At 43.5% G+C, this 15,727-nt stretch overlaps 1 protein-coding gene across 1 annotated transcript in view; it reads right to left on the reverse strand.

Moving 5' to 3' along the window:
• Positions 1–941: 941 nt before the first annotated feature.
• The window catches only part of CPQ (carboxypeptidase Q), a 2,019,872-nt gene continuing 2,005,086 nt past the window's right edge, over positions 942–15,727 (reverse strand). The window contains exon 8 of the mRNA XM_086966033.1: positions 942–1,578. Within this exon, the coding sequence (XP_086822159.1) occupies positions 1,418–1,578 (161 nt within the window). The 3' untranslated portion in view covers positions 942–1,417. The remainder of the gene's footprint in view (positions 1,579–15,727) is intronic.

Here is a 15,727-nt window from a genome sequence, read left to right on the forward strand (position 1 = left end):
CATCAGTGTTGGTGTCTGGCAACTGTTTGGTCAAAGTCTGTTGCTGTGCCATAATGAGCCCCCATAGTTTCACAAGCAGGACCAGGAAGAGGGTCTATATGGTAATACCCAAATACTGATTGGTAATCTTTATTAAACTTCTGGTTCATATAGTCCCTATCCTACCTAGACGTCTACAGACTTGGACATGTGTTACGCTTGGGTTGATGTTGATAGAGATGTTGGCCTATATGTGCTCTTCCCAGAGGTGGAGAGTGCAGCAGAGGAAGGAGAATGACCCAATTCTGGGTTTTCTGTAACTGTATGGAATTGGGCTTAATCTTATGGTGTAAGGAATTAGACGAGGAAGCCCGGAACTCAGTCTAATAAAGATTAACGATAAAGAATCAGGACGTTATTCTTTGTCCCCATCCACAAGTTAAAGGTTCTTCCAAACTACAACAGGTCATCAAAATAAGACCAAATGACCCCAGAAAACAGTCAAATTGGATATCATGATTCATGAACATATCTTGCTTTGAGTTAGCAAGGAGTGCACTGTCACCCAAAAAAGTTACAATTGCAAATTCTATTTATATAGCAGTTACTATCCCTGGTGGGGCATTGAAGTGCTTTCTGCGGTCATTAGCACTCTACTCCAGATTAGAGGTTAAAGGATAGTACATTAGTACTTTTTTGAAATCTTTTATAACATGCACAATATTTGAAAATGAGAAATAAAAATTGACCCTCACTTGTGTGGAACTTTATGTGAGCAAGTGGTCTCAAAGGGTATGTGATTCTTCAAATCTCGAGTGAAAAGCCATGGTGATCACCAGACCCCCTTGAACGCTGAGCACGGGCACTTTATAAAAGTTTGAATCAACGTGAAATTGTTGAAAATGGCAGAGGAATTCTTACTGACATCAGCAAAAAATACTGACCACAAAATACTTCATGGATGGAGAAGGCAAAAGTGGCTATTTATTTTCTGTGTAAGGAAGCAAAAGAGCACATAAATAATTTGGAAAATGCAACGCAATAGTCTTTCAAAGTAAGGAATAAAATATAAAATGGTACCAAAGTATATTTATTCAGATTTAATACCTTAAAGACTTCATTTCGTTTAAACGCAATCACTAATAAGCACTTCACTACAGAATATTAATAGAGGTGGCACAAAGCAAATTGTTTCTTTGTTTTCTTCACAAATCAGGAATGTCTGTTATATAAACAGAAAAGAGTAGGCACACAATGTTTTACTTATACATAAAACTATACCTAGGCTAACAATCTCAAGGATCATACCAGAAAACATATAGACTGATTTGGTTTAAAAGAAAGTAGGATGATTCCAGGATCTTCCCAGCTACCGCGCAGATATATATGAGCATTCTTGGTCTGTGTGAAGGATGAATGTCTTCTTCCTCGATGCTCATTACCTTGGCAACATCTCTTCCATATCAGCTATTACATAGGAGACGACAGTCCATACAGCAGCGCAGAGATTCATCATGATGGGATCTTGGACTGACATTGTGTCTCCCTGAGAGTGATGGAACCAGAAGTACTTACTGTAGTCATCCAGCAAGCTGGCACCTGCCAAGAAAAAAAAGGGGCGATGTGTGAGGCTGAGGCTGCACTGCATTATTTAACTTTATGACAGTAGGTGTATGGATCCTTGTTCATCCTCTACAAGACTTAGGGCCCTATTTAGTGTTTGACGAATGGTGTTGTGTCCATCGGGATGGCAGAGGATGTTACCATTCTGATGGTACTCACTCACCAAATTTAGAGACCGTCTGCCCTGCTGGCATCTCTGTGCATTGAAAGGAACCATCATCACGTTAGTTCTTTTCAAATGTTTGCTGTATGGCCATATTGGTTCTGATGGCTGCACACCACACTATTGACATTTTTTTGCTTTTCAAAAACAAACCCCAATGTGAGTATGTTTTTCAGAAACAAAAACACTAATGTCACCCACACCCTGTGAGTTTCCATGATGTGGGGGTCATTATTGTCTTTTTCCCTGTCCCTCACTGCCATGTTTTTCCTTGTGGTGATGGACTGGAAGAAATGCCATTACATCATCCACCCTAAATAGGGTACATAGTGCAATTTGCTTTGTCCACCGACTGCAACTCCATCAGGCCATTGGAGAATGTATTCCACCAACGGGATACTTAAGGTCTGCCCATCTCTAAATGAGGCTGGCGGACCAAGGGTTTGGCTTCTTGGGTGCTTCGACGTGTGTGATGGAGTACACTGTCAGCCAAACTCTAAATATGGCTCTGAGTTTTAAATCTACACATTATCCGATGTAAAATCTTGACAAACATTGTACAATCCATACCGTTTTTAACTGCGATGTAAATTCTGTTTTGCAAACAATTTGAGGCTGGTGCCAGGAATTTTTCCACTGAGTGTATCAGTTTCCTGGCAACCAGAATTCCTCAACCTTGCTCCCAGTGACTACATGAAAGTATATACTTACGTGTTTAGCTTGTTTTATTGCACAAAAGCCATTGATTTCAAAACCATGATGTCATGTACGTAAATTTCTATCCATGATTTGTGGCTGTGACTCTGGATTATGAAAGGCATAGTTCTTAAGCTAATTAGTCTATAATGATTCCACTGTTTACCTTCTATAGTCCTCAGCATCGTCTTCATGAAAGGTACACAAAAACCTGAACATTCTAATTGCAATCACGGATCATTGTCATTGCCTTACAGGCAGCAAATGTAATTGTAAGCCTGAAGGATCCTATTATGCTTTACTACCTAGCCTTAATTGTTGTAGCAGCCAGAGAAACAGAAACATAAATAAAATACATCGTCGAATGTCCACATAGATACATATATATTTTAAAACATTGTTACTTTTGAGTTTTATACATTTCGTTTTAATACACTTTAAAAAAGAAATAGCTCAAAAGAGGGTTAATAATTTGGACTCTGTATCAGACATTGGTGAGAGTGAATACAAATGTAAAGACAATTTGAGACACTTTAATAATGATTCCTTGACTCATTTTGTTAAAAAAGCTATGGCAGCTTCCATGTGCATGATGGTTCAGGTTATTGGAAAAATGTTAAGGACATAATATCAGGCCAGACCCAGCCTGCTAAGGGACCAGGTAGCAGGATAAACTCATTACATTGTGAGAGTAATTCACAAGATAGGTTCGGAGATTCTTTCCCAACAAAACTTTTTGACAAAACCGTTTGACAAACCCGGCGACCAAGGCTGCAGTTGTGTGTTGTTGCGGATGCTGTTGTAAAAACTTTAATTTTATTTTCGCTGCTGATTTTAATAGCACGCTTGAAAAAGCATTTTAAAATTGTAATTTTGCACATTGTCTTTGCAACACCTCTAAGTTGTACTCACCTGCATTTCCATTCGCTCGTGGCCCCGTTCCGCCCCGGCTCTGTGCCGTTTGTGCGGAGGGTCAGCTTGAGGAGCGTCACTTCCTGCTCGTGACACCACTTCCGCCCTGCACGGAATCTTCGCAGGTTAGCGGTCTAGTGCTGCCGAGCCTGCCGAGTATATAGTTCCCGCTTCCAGCTCCCAGCCCCATTGACAAACGCGGCGACCAAGGCTGCGGTTGTGTGTTGTTGCGGATGCTGTTGTAAAAACTTTAATTTTATTTTCGCTGCTGATTTTAATAGCACGCTCGAAAAAGCATTTTAAAATTGTAATTTTGCACATTGTCTTTGCAACACTTCTAAGTTGTACTCACCTGCATTTCCATTCGCTCGTGGCCCCGTTCCGCCCCGGCTCTGTGCCGTTTGTGCGGAGGGTCAGCTTGAGGAGCGTCACTTCCTGCTCGTGACACCACTTCTGCCCTGCACGGAATCTTCGCAGGTTAGCGGTCTAGTGTTCCCTCACCTTTAGTATTTAATGGCGGTATGGAGGAAGCGCAGCGGACGAGCGCAGCCGGAGCGCCGACTTCGCACCGAAGTCGCGCTCAAGTCAAGCCCGTCTGCGCCCGTCCGCGGCCGACCAGGCCCAGGGCCTTGTCGTAATGCCCAATTTTATTCTTACTCCTCCGCCGACCTCCTGAGACTTAAATCCTCAGGGCCTATTCCCGCCCGCGCTATCAGAGCGGCTCAGGATTGTGGCATTCTTGTCCCATCTGATTTCTCTGCACTTGAATCCCTTCACGACCCCCCCCTACTTTGCCGCCGACTTCCGCCTCTTTACTCATTTACTATCTCAATACCCGTTCCCTCATCCGCCACCAGCTTGAGATTTTTCAACTGTTGCATCAGAGCACCATCGATATCCTTCTCCTAGCTGAAACCTGGATCACCGAAGACTCAGCCCCTGACATCCTCGCAGCAATCCCTATTGGATACTACATTATGCAAGCCAACCGGCCCGCTGGGAAGACGGGCGGCGGGGTGGCGGCTATCATCCGCTCTGAACATAATTTCTCTGAAGTCACTGTGACACCTATTCCAAAAACTGAATGCTTAGCTCTAAAATTTTCCTCTGCTAAGTCGTCCTTTGTGTGTGTTATCGTCTACAGACCCCCTGATTATATGCCTCTCTTTCCCCAACTCTTCAGCGATTCTATCGCTCAACTTACGATCAATCACGCTAATATCTTGGTGATTGGAGACTTCAATTATTGGCCATCTGCTGCCCAAGAAAGCCAATCTTCCGCGGAATTCACTGACCTCTTAAATAGCATGAACTTTTCCCAGCACGTTCACACCCCTACCCACCTCAAAGGTCATATCCTTGACCAAGTTTGGACGTCCAATCTCGACATCTCCCCTCCTGCTGTCCTCCCCTGCTCCTGGTCCGATCATAGCTTCATCTCCTTTCAACTACATCTGCATACTTTGTGCCCTCCCCCCCTTGCTAAGAATCTCGTGGCTCGTAACTGGAAAAGGGCCAATTTGCCTGAATTTCATGATTTACTGGCCTCCACTGCACCCACGTCATCGAACTCGCTCGGGGATCAGGCTGACCATCTCGATGAATGGCTACGTCAGGCTAGCAATAAAGTTGCCCCTTTTAAAAAGATCAAAGCTAAGCACCCCCACGACGCACAAGGGTGGTTCACGGACCAACTCAAAGCGGACAAACTTGCCCTGCGGCAAGCTGAACGCCGTTGGCGTCGCAACTACGACCCGCAGCTCAAACTCGTCTACACTGACTCCTTAAAGTCTTATAAAAAATCGATTCTAACAGCTAAGACGGCCTACTTTTCTCAAAATATAATGGACTCGAACAACAAAACTAAGGAGATCTTCTCAATTGGCAACGAGCTTTCCCGGCCTGATAGGGTCACCCCTCAACCCCAGCCAACCCAAACCCTGTGCGACTCGTTAAACTCCTACTTCATCGAGAAAATCATAACTATAAAAAACAATATCCCGACCCCTGCGTCCCCTATTCCTCCTCCCCTTCCCCCCAGGAACACCAGTATCCTGACGGAGTTTCCTCCTATCTCCCTACAAGATTTCTCCTCTCTTCTTCTCAAAGTTAGCTCGGGGTCTCCCAATGACTGCTGCCCCCCTCAGATTCTGAGAGAAGCCTTTCTTGCTTGTCCGGACGCCCCACTAGCATTACTTAATAACTCTCTTGCTACTGGGGAGGTCCCTCGCTCTTTCAAACAAGCAGCCGTTCTACCCATCTTAAAAAAAACAACGCGGACCCCACAATCCTAAGCAACTACCGACCCATCTCCCTCCTCCCTTACTTAGGAAAAATTTTGGAGACCTATGTAACCCGCTGCCTGAGCTCCTTTATAGAGAAATCCTCCTTCCTGGACCCCCAACAAGCTGGATTCAGACCCCTCCATTCCACTGAGGCGGTCATAGTAGCAGTTATGGACGCCCTCAGGAAAGGCGCAGACAAAAACATCTCTCAGGCCCTTGTCCTATTAGACCTCTCGGCGGCATTCGACACGGTCGATCACACCATCCTGATCGACCGTGTCCACAATGCCGGTATCCAGGGGGTGGCCCTCGACTGGCTCAGATCATTCCTCGACCAGCGATCACAATCTGTTCACCTGTCCACCTTCTCTGCACCTTACACATCCCTCATCTGTGGTGTTCCACAGGGCTCTGCACTATCCCCCTTCTATTTAATTTGTATCTGCAACCCCTCTTAGCTTCCCTCCGCAACTCCCCGGTCACAATCTTCAATTACGCGGACGACCTCCAGTTAATTTTTCCCATTGACTCCCTCCCTTCCTCCCGTCTCAACTTTCAGTCCATCATGCTGACCATTGCAGAGTGGATGTATCACAGCCAACTAAAGTTGAACCCCACTAAAACTGAGCTCGTACTTGTGGGGGGTCCCACTCATCCATGGAATTCCACCTTCTGGCCAACATCCCTGGGGACGGCACCCACTCCAGTGAGCACAGTCAAAAGGCTGGGGGTGATTATTTCTGAAGACCTTTCAATGAGACCGCAAATCAACTCTGTCACCTCATCCTGTTTCTTCCATCTTAGGCGGATCCGCAAAATCAGCAGGTTTCTCACTAGAGATGCCCTGATTCAAGTTATCATCGCTCTCATCACCTCTAGGCTCGACTACGCCAACATGCTGTACGTGGGGATTCCTGCATGCCACCTCCACCGACTGCAGCTGGTGCAGAATCAGGCTGCCCGTCTGATTTTTCACCAGCCTAAACATCAGCATGTCACTCCCCTCCTCCGTAGTCTGCATTGGCTCCCTGTCTCCAAGCGCTGCACCTTCAAGCTGGCATGCTCAGTTTTCAAGGCCCTCTCTGATGCAGCCCCTGCTTTCATCTCTTCTGTCTTGACTCGCCACATTCCCCTTAGAGCTCTTCGTTCAGCATCTCTTAACCTTGTCAAAGAGCGCCATGAAACCGTTGGTGAAAGTGCGCGGTATAAATAATTTTAACGTAACGTAACTAATTAATGCACATTTTAGGGGAAAACGCACATGAATCAAACAACCCCTCTTATCAGCTATCAAGTCTGCTCAGTTTTGACTCTGTCAGAGGTTTGAGTGAGTCGGCCAGTGTCCAGAGCATCCGTCAATAAGGTGTATCTAATGCTAAAAAGTACATTTTAAAAAGTCCGGTCCATTCATGGTACTGATGATGAGTCTGATGAGCTTGCATGTACTCCCGGTATGGACTCTGACATGAGGGCTGGTACAGATTTAAACTACTTCTGTCCCAGAAAAAAAAATAATTAAGTAGACGAATTCAAAAACTTACTAGTGATAATACCTCTCTGACAGTTTCAGAGATCCTTAATAGAGCTGGCAGACTCATATTTTACGCCCCTCTGTTATAAAACCCTTTCTCCTCTGATTGGACCATCCTCCCTTATGTCACTTCTAACATTCTCCCTCTGTAAAAACCTGTCAGAAACAAATTAAAATCTGGGCAGATCAAGTATTAGCTACTCTGGGCCTTGAATAAAAACTACTGGCTTTTTCCTCCATATATGGAAAAGACCTTAAAAAGGAAATTGATAAAACCTGGTCCGCATGCCAAGACAAGATACTGGCTGTTATAGGGCCTTTCACAAATATTTTTGACACAGCAGAACAGGCCAAAGAAGGCCTATTGATGTGCAGAGTCATCACATGAGTAATATGTCTGATTGATAATGCCAATTCAGCCATTTCCCAGGGGCACTGCAATGGTCTATCAATCAATCTGGATTCTAAACTAGCAAAGTTGACTTGTTCCAAAATAAGTATTAAACTAAATAGGAATGTTCAAAATAATATATAAACATAAAGAACCCCCTCAGAAAGAAGAAATCTCACCCAGATAGTCCATCAATGAAAAACAAGGCCCAAATGCCTGGTCTTCTGATGGGAACAGCAGGTGAACAGTCACAACATCACTTTTGTGAAGCCAAGACACCATGGACAATAAAAAACGTCAAAGCACTTTTCAATGGGTAACTTCAAATCCTCTGTCCACCTTCATCAGTACTAAAAATTGACACCATCAATAATAGTCATTCCCAAGATTGTCAATATCCAGGATCTCATCCAAGCTGGCTATACAAACGGTCAAAGAATAACAGTTGGCAGAATTTGTGACTTAAAGCAATACAGTACCAAAGAACTCCCCTATAAGTACCCGAGTCTGAGAATGACAGCCAAAACAAATCCCCGTCTTTCTGAAAGGGGCAGGACACCATACTTTGCTGCTATCTTGGGGAGCTCTTCGGGACTGTCCCTTGTTTGTGGTGATTCGTGTTGGCCTTTATTCTCGGACTGGATTACTTACAGAGGAGTTCTTTGGCACTGTATCCATTTCAGTCTCGAATCCTGCTGAATGTTATGCATCAACCATGTGTATTGCCAGCTTGGTTAAGACCTCAGATATTGTCAACGTTGGGAATGCTATTATTAATTATGTAATGGTTATCAATTTTGCCTTGATAAAGGTAGAAAAATGAGTTGAATTTAACCACCAAAATGTGTCACTATTTTTTATTGTCCAAGGTGGCTTGGTTTCGCAAAAATTATGTTGTGACAGTCTACCCCCTGTTCTTATCTCATTGTGCCACCCAACTTAGCCCTTTAATGCATGTCTCAGGCCTGTGAACGCAGCCTGTGGAGCAGTTACGAATTGCCTTTGAGACCAAGCAAAATAAACATGTTCCAGGCCTCAACCTTTCATTTTAATACATGAAAGTCACCTCAAAGGTAGGCCCTCAAGGCTCATAGGGCAGGGTGCATTGTATTTAAAAACTAGGACATGTGGATTTACGTTTTACATGTCTTGGTAGTAAAAACCTCCTACATTTGTTTTTTACTACTCAAAGGCCTATCTCCCCCTATTGGATAACATTGGCTTACCTTATTACATTTGGGAGCAGATAGTTTTATCATCTTTAGACTAACATACATTGTAATTTAAAATCCTCCCTAATGGTAAATTGATATTTTGAGCCACAATTCTGAAAATGGCACTTTTAGAAAGTGACATTTTCTTGCCCTCATCATTTGGTTCCTTATGCCACTGTCTTGGGTCACATAACTGTGAATGGCTCTGCTGTTGGCTTTGTGTTTTCCTTTCAGACAGTGATGCAAAAGGGATAAGGTGAGGGCTGGATGGTTGTGGACGGAGTTGTTCTCTTTCGTACTTACGCTTCAAAGGGCTTGCCTTCAACACACACAAAAGAACCTGACAATAGCCTTTTGTCACACCAGACTTCTTGGAACCTTGGATCGACTCAAGAGGAGATGGAGGAACAACAAAACCCCAGAAACCCTCACAACCTACAAATCCGCCGTCAACGCACGCCACCTTCTCCTCAAAACCACAAAGAAAACGGCCTCCCAAGACAGAATAAATGCCAACGCACTCAACAGCAAAGACCTTTTCACCATCGTCAAGAAGTTTGCCAGGCCCAACAGCAAGACCACAGACGTCCCACCCTTCCAAGCCCTCCGCAACAAACTATGCACCTTCTTCCATCACAAGATCAGGTAAATCTGCAACAGCTTCAACCTCCAAGACCTTGCCACTATGCCCACCTTTGCACACAACCATGCCACACCCCAACAGATTGTGCTCAACTGAACTCTGCCCACCACATACAACACACTCAAGACCATGAAGAGCATCCACTTAGGAGCCCCATAGGATCCTTGCCCATACCCCATCTTCCATACAGCAGCCGCCTCCATTGCCATCCAGCTTCGCCGCACCATCAACTGCTCCACTGAAACCGCCACCTTCCCTGACACCTGGAAACACTCTGAGATCAACAACCTGCTGAAGAAACCATCCGCAGTTCTGAGAGACCTCAGGAATTACAGACCCATCTCCCTCCTCCCCTTCCCAGCCACGGTCATCGAGAAGGCCATCAACTCCCAACTCTCCGAGTTCATTGAAGAGAACCACGTCCTGGACACCTCCCATTCCGGTTTCCGAAGCAACCACAGAACGAATACCGCACTCCTCGCCGCCACCGACGACATCCGCTCCATCCTCGACCGGGGCAAAACCACAGCCCTCATCTTACTGGACCTCACTGCCTCCTTCGACACCCTCTCCCACAGCACCCTAATAACAAGACTCCACAACGCTGGCATCCACTACAAGGCACTGAACTGGACCCACTCCTTCCTGACAGGCCGAACACAGCCAGTCAGACTACCCCTGTTCCTCTCAGAACCTACAAAGATCAGCTGTGGAGCCCTTCATAAGGCCATTAACACAACATTAAATTATCCGCACATGATCATGAGCTGCCAATTTTAAAAGTGGGAGTTTGGTATAAGAGTAATGTAAGGGACTCCAAAAGCAAAGCAATCAATCAAAGGGAAAGGGTGCTTCCTTACCCATTATCCAACGATATTTCGAACATCAGCAACAGTAATTGGTTAAAAAGAACGGTGGCTCTTGGAGTCTGAAATAATGCCTGGAGTTCCTGGTATACTTAGTACTGAAACCAACAAGAGGAAAGTCCACTCACACCGATCAAAAGGTTTATAAGCATCCAAGCTGACAATAGAGAGCAGGATTTGCTCTGGGATGGCATTGTGAATCTGGATCAAAAGCAAATGAGTCTGTAGAAACAAAATAAGTTGTTGGGGATGAAATAATATCATGTCATGGTGTATGTTTCTAAAATATTACTTTCTTTCTCCACCACTTTTTTAAACTGTCACTCTTTGAATATTGCCCTTAACTTCTTCTTTTATCGTCATGCGCTTATGTAAGTACAACATAAGTTTGAGAAACCACAAGAGATTAAGCCACAAAGGTAAAAAAATTCAAAAGTGTACCCAGTGCACGTCAATTAAAAACATTCGTTGGGCACCCTCCCGTGGTGCCTTGACAAGACAGAGTGCGACAAACGGTCCGCACTCGCAATATGCAAGTATCCAAAGTTATACCAATGCGTTTGTCACTGGTATATAACTGGTATATAACTTCCGCATTCCATAACGCGGTGCTAGATGAAAGGCTGCACACCACGGAGCGGAGCTACGAAACAAATTACTTCTGCTCTGATCGAAGACACGGGCATTTGGCATCAGACTTGCTGGATTGACAATACTTTTGACAAAAATATACCAGTGACAAACGCATTGGTATAACTTTGGATACTTGCATATTGCGAGTGCGGACCGTTCGTCGCACTCTGTCTTGTCAAGGCACCACGGGAGGGTGCCCAACAAATGTTTTTAATTGACGTGCACTCTGAGAGATATTCCCCATTTACGCCGTCCTGATGAAGACCCGTTGTTGAGGACTTGAACCACCCACTATATGGTTGGGTCGAAACGTCGACGACATTCCCCTTTGGGAGCCTGTACCTATTGACCCCTGTCCCCAGTCCACCCTCCATCCCCTTCTCCCTGGCAATCTTATTGCCAACGGTGCAATTTAAGGACCAAGGAATTGTAGTTAGCACTTAGCGAGTAAAAAAGAAGTATTTTTTACAAGCGTTACCTAGGACAGGCTCAATGTTTCTCTGTATATAAATGACCTACACTGTTTTTCTGATCTTCTTGATCATTCACTTGAGCACACACTTTATCTTTCTCTGTGCACGTTCTCTTTTTTAGAAAAATGTATTTTGCCTTATGATTTGTGTAAATATATGTATATAGATACATTGATTTTCATACGTCAATATATGATATATTAAATTAATTATCCTAATTGGACCCCCTTTTTTGGTTTCATTGGTTTATTGGCACCTACTGTAAATGATTATTGAGGCTGTGGGCTAGCATCATCCATGTCAGTAAGACTATAGATTCAGTCTGGGTGTGGAGTTAACAAAATTGACCAAATGTTATGATTATTCTTATCAGTAAAATTATGTCGAGGACCAATTGTTGTCTATACTGCTGAATACCCAGGTCCTTGGACTATATTGGGTCTACCCCTGTTCTATAACAGTACCATAACCACACAGCACAAACTGTCTCTTGGCGAAAAGACCTCTGTCTGCTTACAGTGGGCTTAGTCCCCACCCACTGCATACCATTGGTTGGCTTTATTGCCACTGTCATTTGCTTGCTTTTGATTCTTTCTCATGTCTGGGCTTTCCTTCCTCTTCCTTGTGTACTGGTCTTCCACCTCTTCCTCACTTTGAGTTGCTCTCTCTCACTCGTGTGCATCTCCCCCGTGTTGTGTGCCTCTCCCCTGCGTTGCTTTCTGGCCCATGGGCTTGCCCCTGAAAAGCTTCACTTTCCTCTTCTAGCCCATGTGCCTCTCTTCCCCGCACTCGATGTTCCTTTCACTTGCCAATGTTGCTTTCCCAATGCCCTTGTGTGGCTTCTGTCCCACTCTCAGGGTTGCTTCTGCCCTTGTGTTGCTTCACCCTATATTGCTGTTTTCCCCACCAGCACCCTCCATGTTGCTTCCCCCTACCCATGCCTTTTGTATTGCTGACCGCTGCACGTTCCTAAAAAAAACAAAAGGGAAAAAAACACTTTTGTGCTACTTTATTTATTTTTTATATATCAATCCAACTCAGATCTGTAAATAAAAAGGAAAAAGTGCCCACATAATTTTGTGGGTGCACATGCAAATGATTCAGGCAGATGTGCCAGAGCGCCATCTTTTGATTACTAGGCCATGCTGCACAGCATCGGGGAGGTACGTAAATACAATACACCCTACAATGGTTGTGTATAGAGATTACAATAGATAGGTAAAGAGGGTCAAGAGAGTGAAGTGAATGGTTAAAAATTAATTCTGGTGTATAAATGTATTGGAAACCACTGAAACACTTCTAAGGTATGAGGTAACAGAAGAAACAAAGAAAATGTAAACATAAGAGTGATGGATAGATTAGAACAATACATTAAGGAAGACAAACTTTATGGTATTTAATTTTGTTTAGATAACCAATTCCTTGGCTTCTTGGCATTTTGAGGTCTTGTTGCCAACTTGACTTTCACAACTGTAGGTTTCCCCACAGACGGGTCTCTGTGGGGTGGGAGCACTCACTCTTAAGCTGGCCTGAGTAAGTGTGGGTTTTCCCCAAGATCGTGTTTAGTAAAACGCACTGCAAGAGAGAATTATGTTATTGACTATTTCTCCAGGGTGCTCAGAAGGGACTTTGGGTCTTACTGACCTCCAGCAATCCCTAGTCATCAGTGAAAGCTTTGTCATGTAGGGGCAATGGATCTTGAGTCTTTCAAGTGACTTAGCTTGATATGTGTTGGTGCCTTCACAGTGACTCTTGGGTTACTTGCCTGGGGCCATATTACACAAAAGGTGCCTTTTGGTGCATCCGGTGCAAATAAGGAAGATGTGCCTTATTATGTTGAATGCGATGCCCCCAGGGCAGCCACGAACTCGAGCTGCCCCTAGGCCAGCGCATTCACGCAGTACTCCTACTACCCCTACTCTAAAGGACCCTCTAAGCCTCCAAATCTTTCACTGAACTTTGTATCATGATTTTACATAGATACATAGTTAAATAGATACAGTTGGAATTTTAGTACATCAGACCTACCGAGCACCCCTATTTTCAAGCCTGTTCCAACCCCGTTGCCTCTACTCAGACCGCACATCAATCACTGGCTCCGACAATAAAATTCTATTATACATAATTTTGTAATGTGCAGCTACACTGTCTTTGCTTGTACACTATGATTAATTCAGATACAAAGAAATTGCATAAAGGATTCCGAGGACAGACATGTGCTGGCAAGTCCACCACGATTCTTCATCCCCAAGCCTTCCGCAGTCTCACAGGACCCAATGTACAGGTATTTGAGCACCGAACATGAATTTAGGTATGCAAAGTCTTCATTCATGATTTTTGGTATTCCTAAAATGTGAACTTCAACTCCTAAGTGGCGGTAAACATGCATATTATGATGTCTGTGCTGAATATCATTATGTATTTGCAAATCTTCTGCCAGCTGCAGGTTGTGCACACTTTACGGTGGGGTTGCCGGACTAAATTGGTGAACAGGTTCTCACCCTGGATGTTGCTGAGATTTCCTCGTATCAGAATCAGGCGTAAATCCCAATCTATGGTGGCAAAGGGGAGGGAATGCATCTAAAATTGGTGGGGTGTTGGGAAGAGGATCCTCCACCGATAAAAGTATTACCCGCGGTATTTAAGATGCAAAAATGCACACCTGGTATGTTTATGTGCGTGTAACTATCTATACAAGTGAGCACTACTGGAAACAGCCACATGTACTCCTGGAATTCCATATGAATCTTAAAAGGTTGTCCGTTTCCAGCAAACGTGTGCCTAAGCCTGTGCAGGTACTTTTCCATATTTGTGAGTCCCAGCTCCATCTTTGACTTTAGGTGGAGAAAAGCCTCTTGGCTCTTTATAGTGCAAGCCACTAGTGGCAAGTGAAGGAATCTAACCCCGAATCAGGGAGCGGGAGAAAGCGTTTCAGGCCAATCCGAATGTAAAAAAAAAAATATGCAGAAACTCAATCTGTATGAAATAAATGGAGCATATTTTTATTCTTCCATTTCCAGGCTTCTGCTCCTTGAAAGTCATATTTCCCTGGGTTAAATGGAATGTTTCTTCTGTGTTCAGGTTGCAAACTTGTTGGAATCATCACTTTCAGAGAGAAGATCTCCCTATCAAAGCGTGATAGTTAAATGGAAATTATGTCAATATCACTAAAAGGCACTTAAAAATTACTGAGGAAGAAAGAATATTTATACTGTAATCGCTATAAATACCAATGGTTTCTTCTTTGTAATTTAATGGTTTTCAATTACTGATCAAGGAAGGAAGAACTGGTGAATTAACCCAGAGTCCCATCTTATAGGCTGCTCACGCTCAGCAGTAAACTCACTGAGATATCTTATCAGTTAAGCAACAAATCTAAAAAAAACATTTGAGAGGCTCATGACTGCACATTAAGAACGGTGCTGCTCAAGAGAACTTTAAGATGTGAACAGAATAAAATGTTATCAAATAAAACAAATTCACATTCTGTCTTATTCACCCACAGCATTCTCCATTCAACACCTAGGCAAGTACAGGTCATATACAGTTTTATCTTATGGGGTATGATACGTTTTAATAAAGTTAGCTAAGAATTGCTGTGTGTGATCTGCAGGTCAAGGTTCAACACCAGCAAGTTCCCTTTTCACTGCCAAGGTCAAATAAATGAGTATCAACTTAGATTGGCTAATTAACATTTCATACAAAACAATTCTGTAATTGTATTTTTGATTAATGAACTCTAAAACAACAGACTTGCATTATTAAAAATGAATCACTCTCCTCCCTGCAAGTAAAGTGTGATTGTTTATTGACTGTCATGGCAAAAAGTGGACCCCATGTGTCAGTCAGCTGCACATTTCTCACGGGGTTCCTGCATGGTGTTTCTCATCTCTTTAAGGTCACAAGACAACAATTAACTGGCAAAAGCAGAGCGGGGCGCTCAGTAAGGTGTTGGATTCCCGTAGGTGCCCCTCGCACTTTTAAAGTGGCTACAATCAGCGGTTTAACATGCACAACGTGCATTTCGCATTTTTATGCGAAATTAGAAAAATAATAAAGTAATTAGTAATTGTGTAGGCAGTTGAACGATGCTTCTGAGTGGGCCTACGGATCCATGAATATGAGAAAACAAAAAAGCTAATGCTAATGGATTGGTATACAGAATAAGAAGCAGTGCTCAGCAATACAAAAAGAAATAAATCCTTTGAGCAACAAAAAACATCAATTCGAGTTCGTAATTAAGAAACATAGAATACTCGCTACCTAACAGATGCTAATATTGTAGATTTAATAATATTCAAAACATGTCCTTATTTTC

This window comes from Lissotriton vulgaris, chromosome 4_1, assembly GCF_964263255.1.
Source record: "Lissotriton vulgaris chromosome 4_1, aLisVul1.2, whole genome shotgun sequence".
Lineage (NCBI taxonomy): Eukaryota > Metazoa > Chordata > Amphibia > Caudata > Salamandridae > Lissotriton > Lissotriton vulgaris.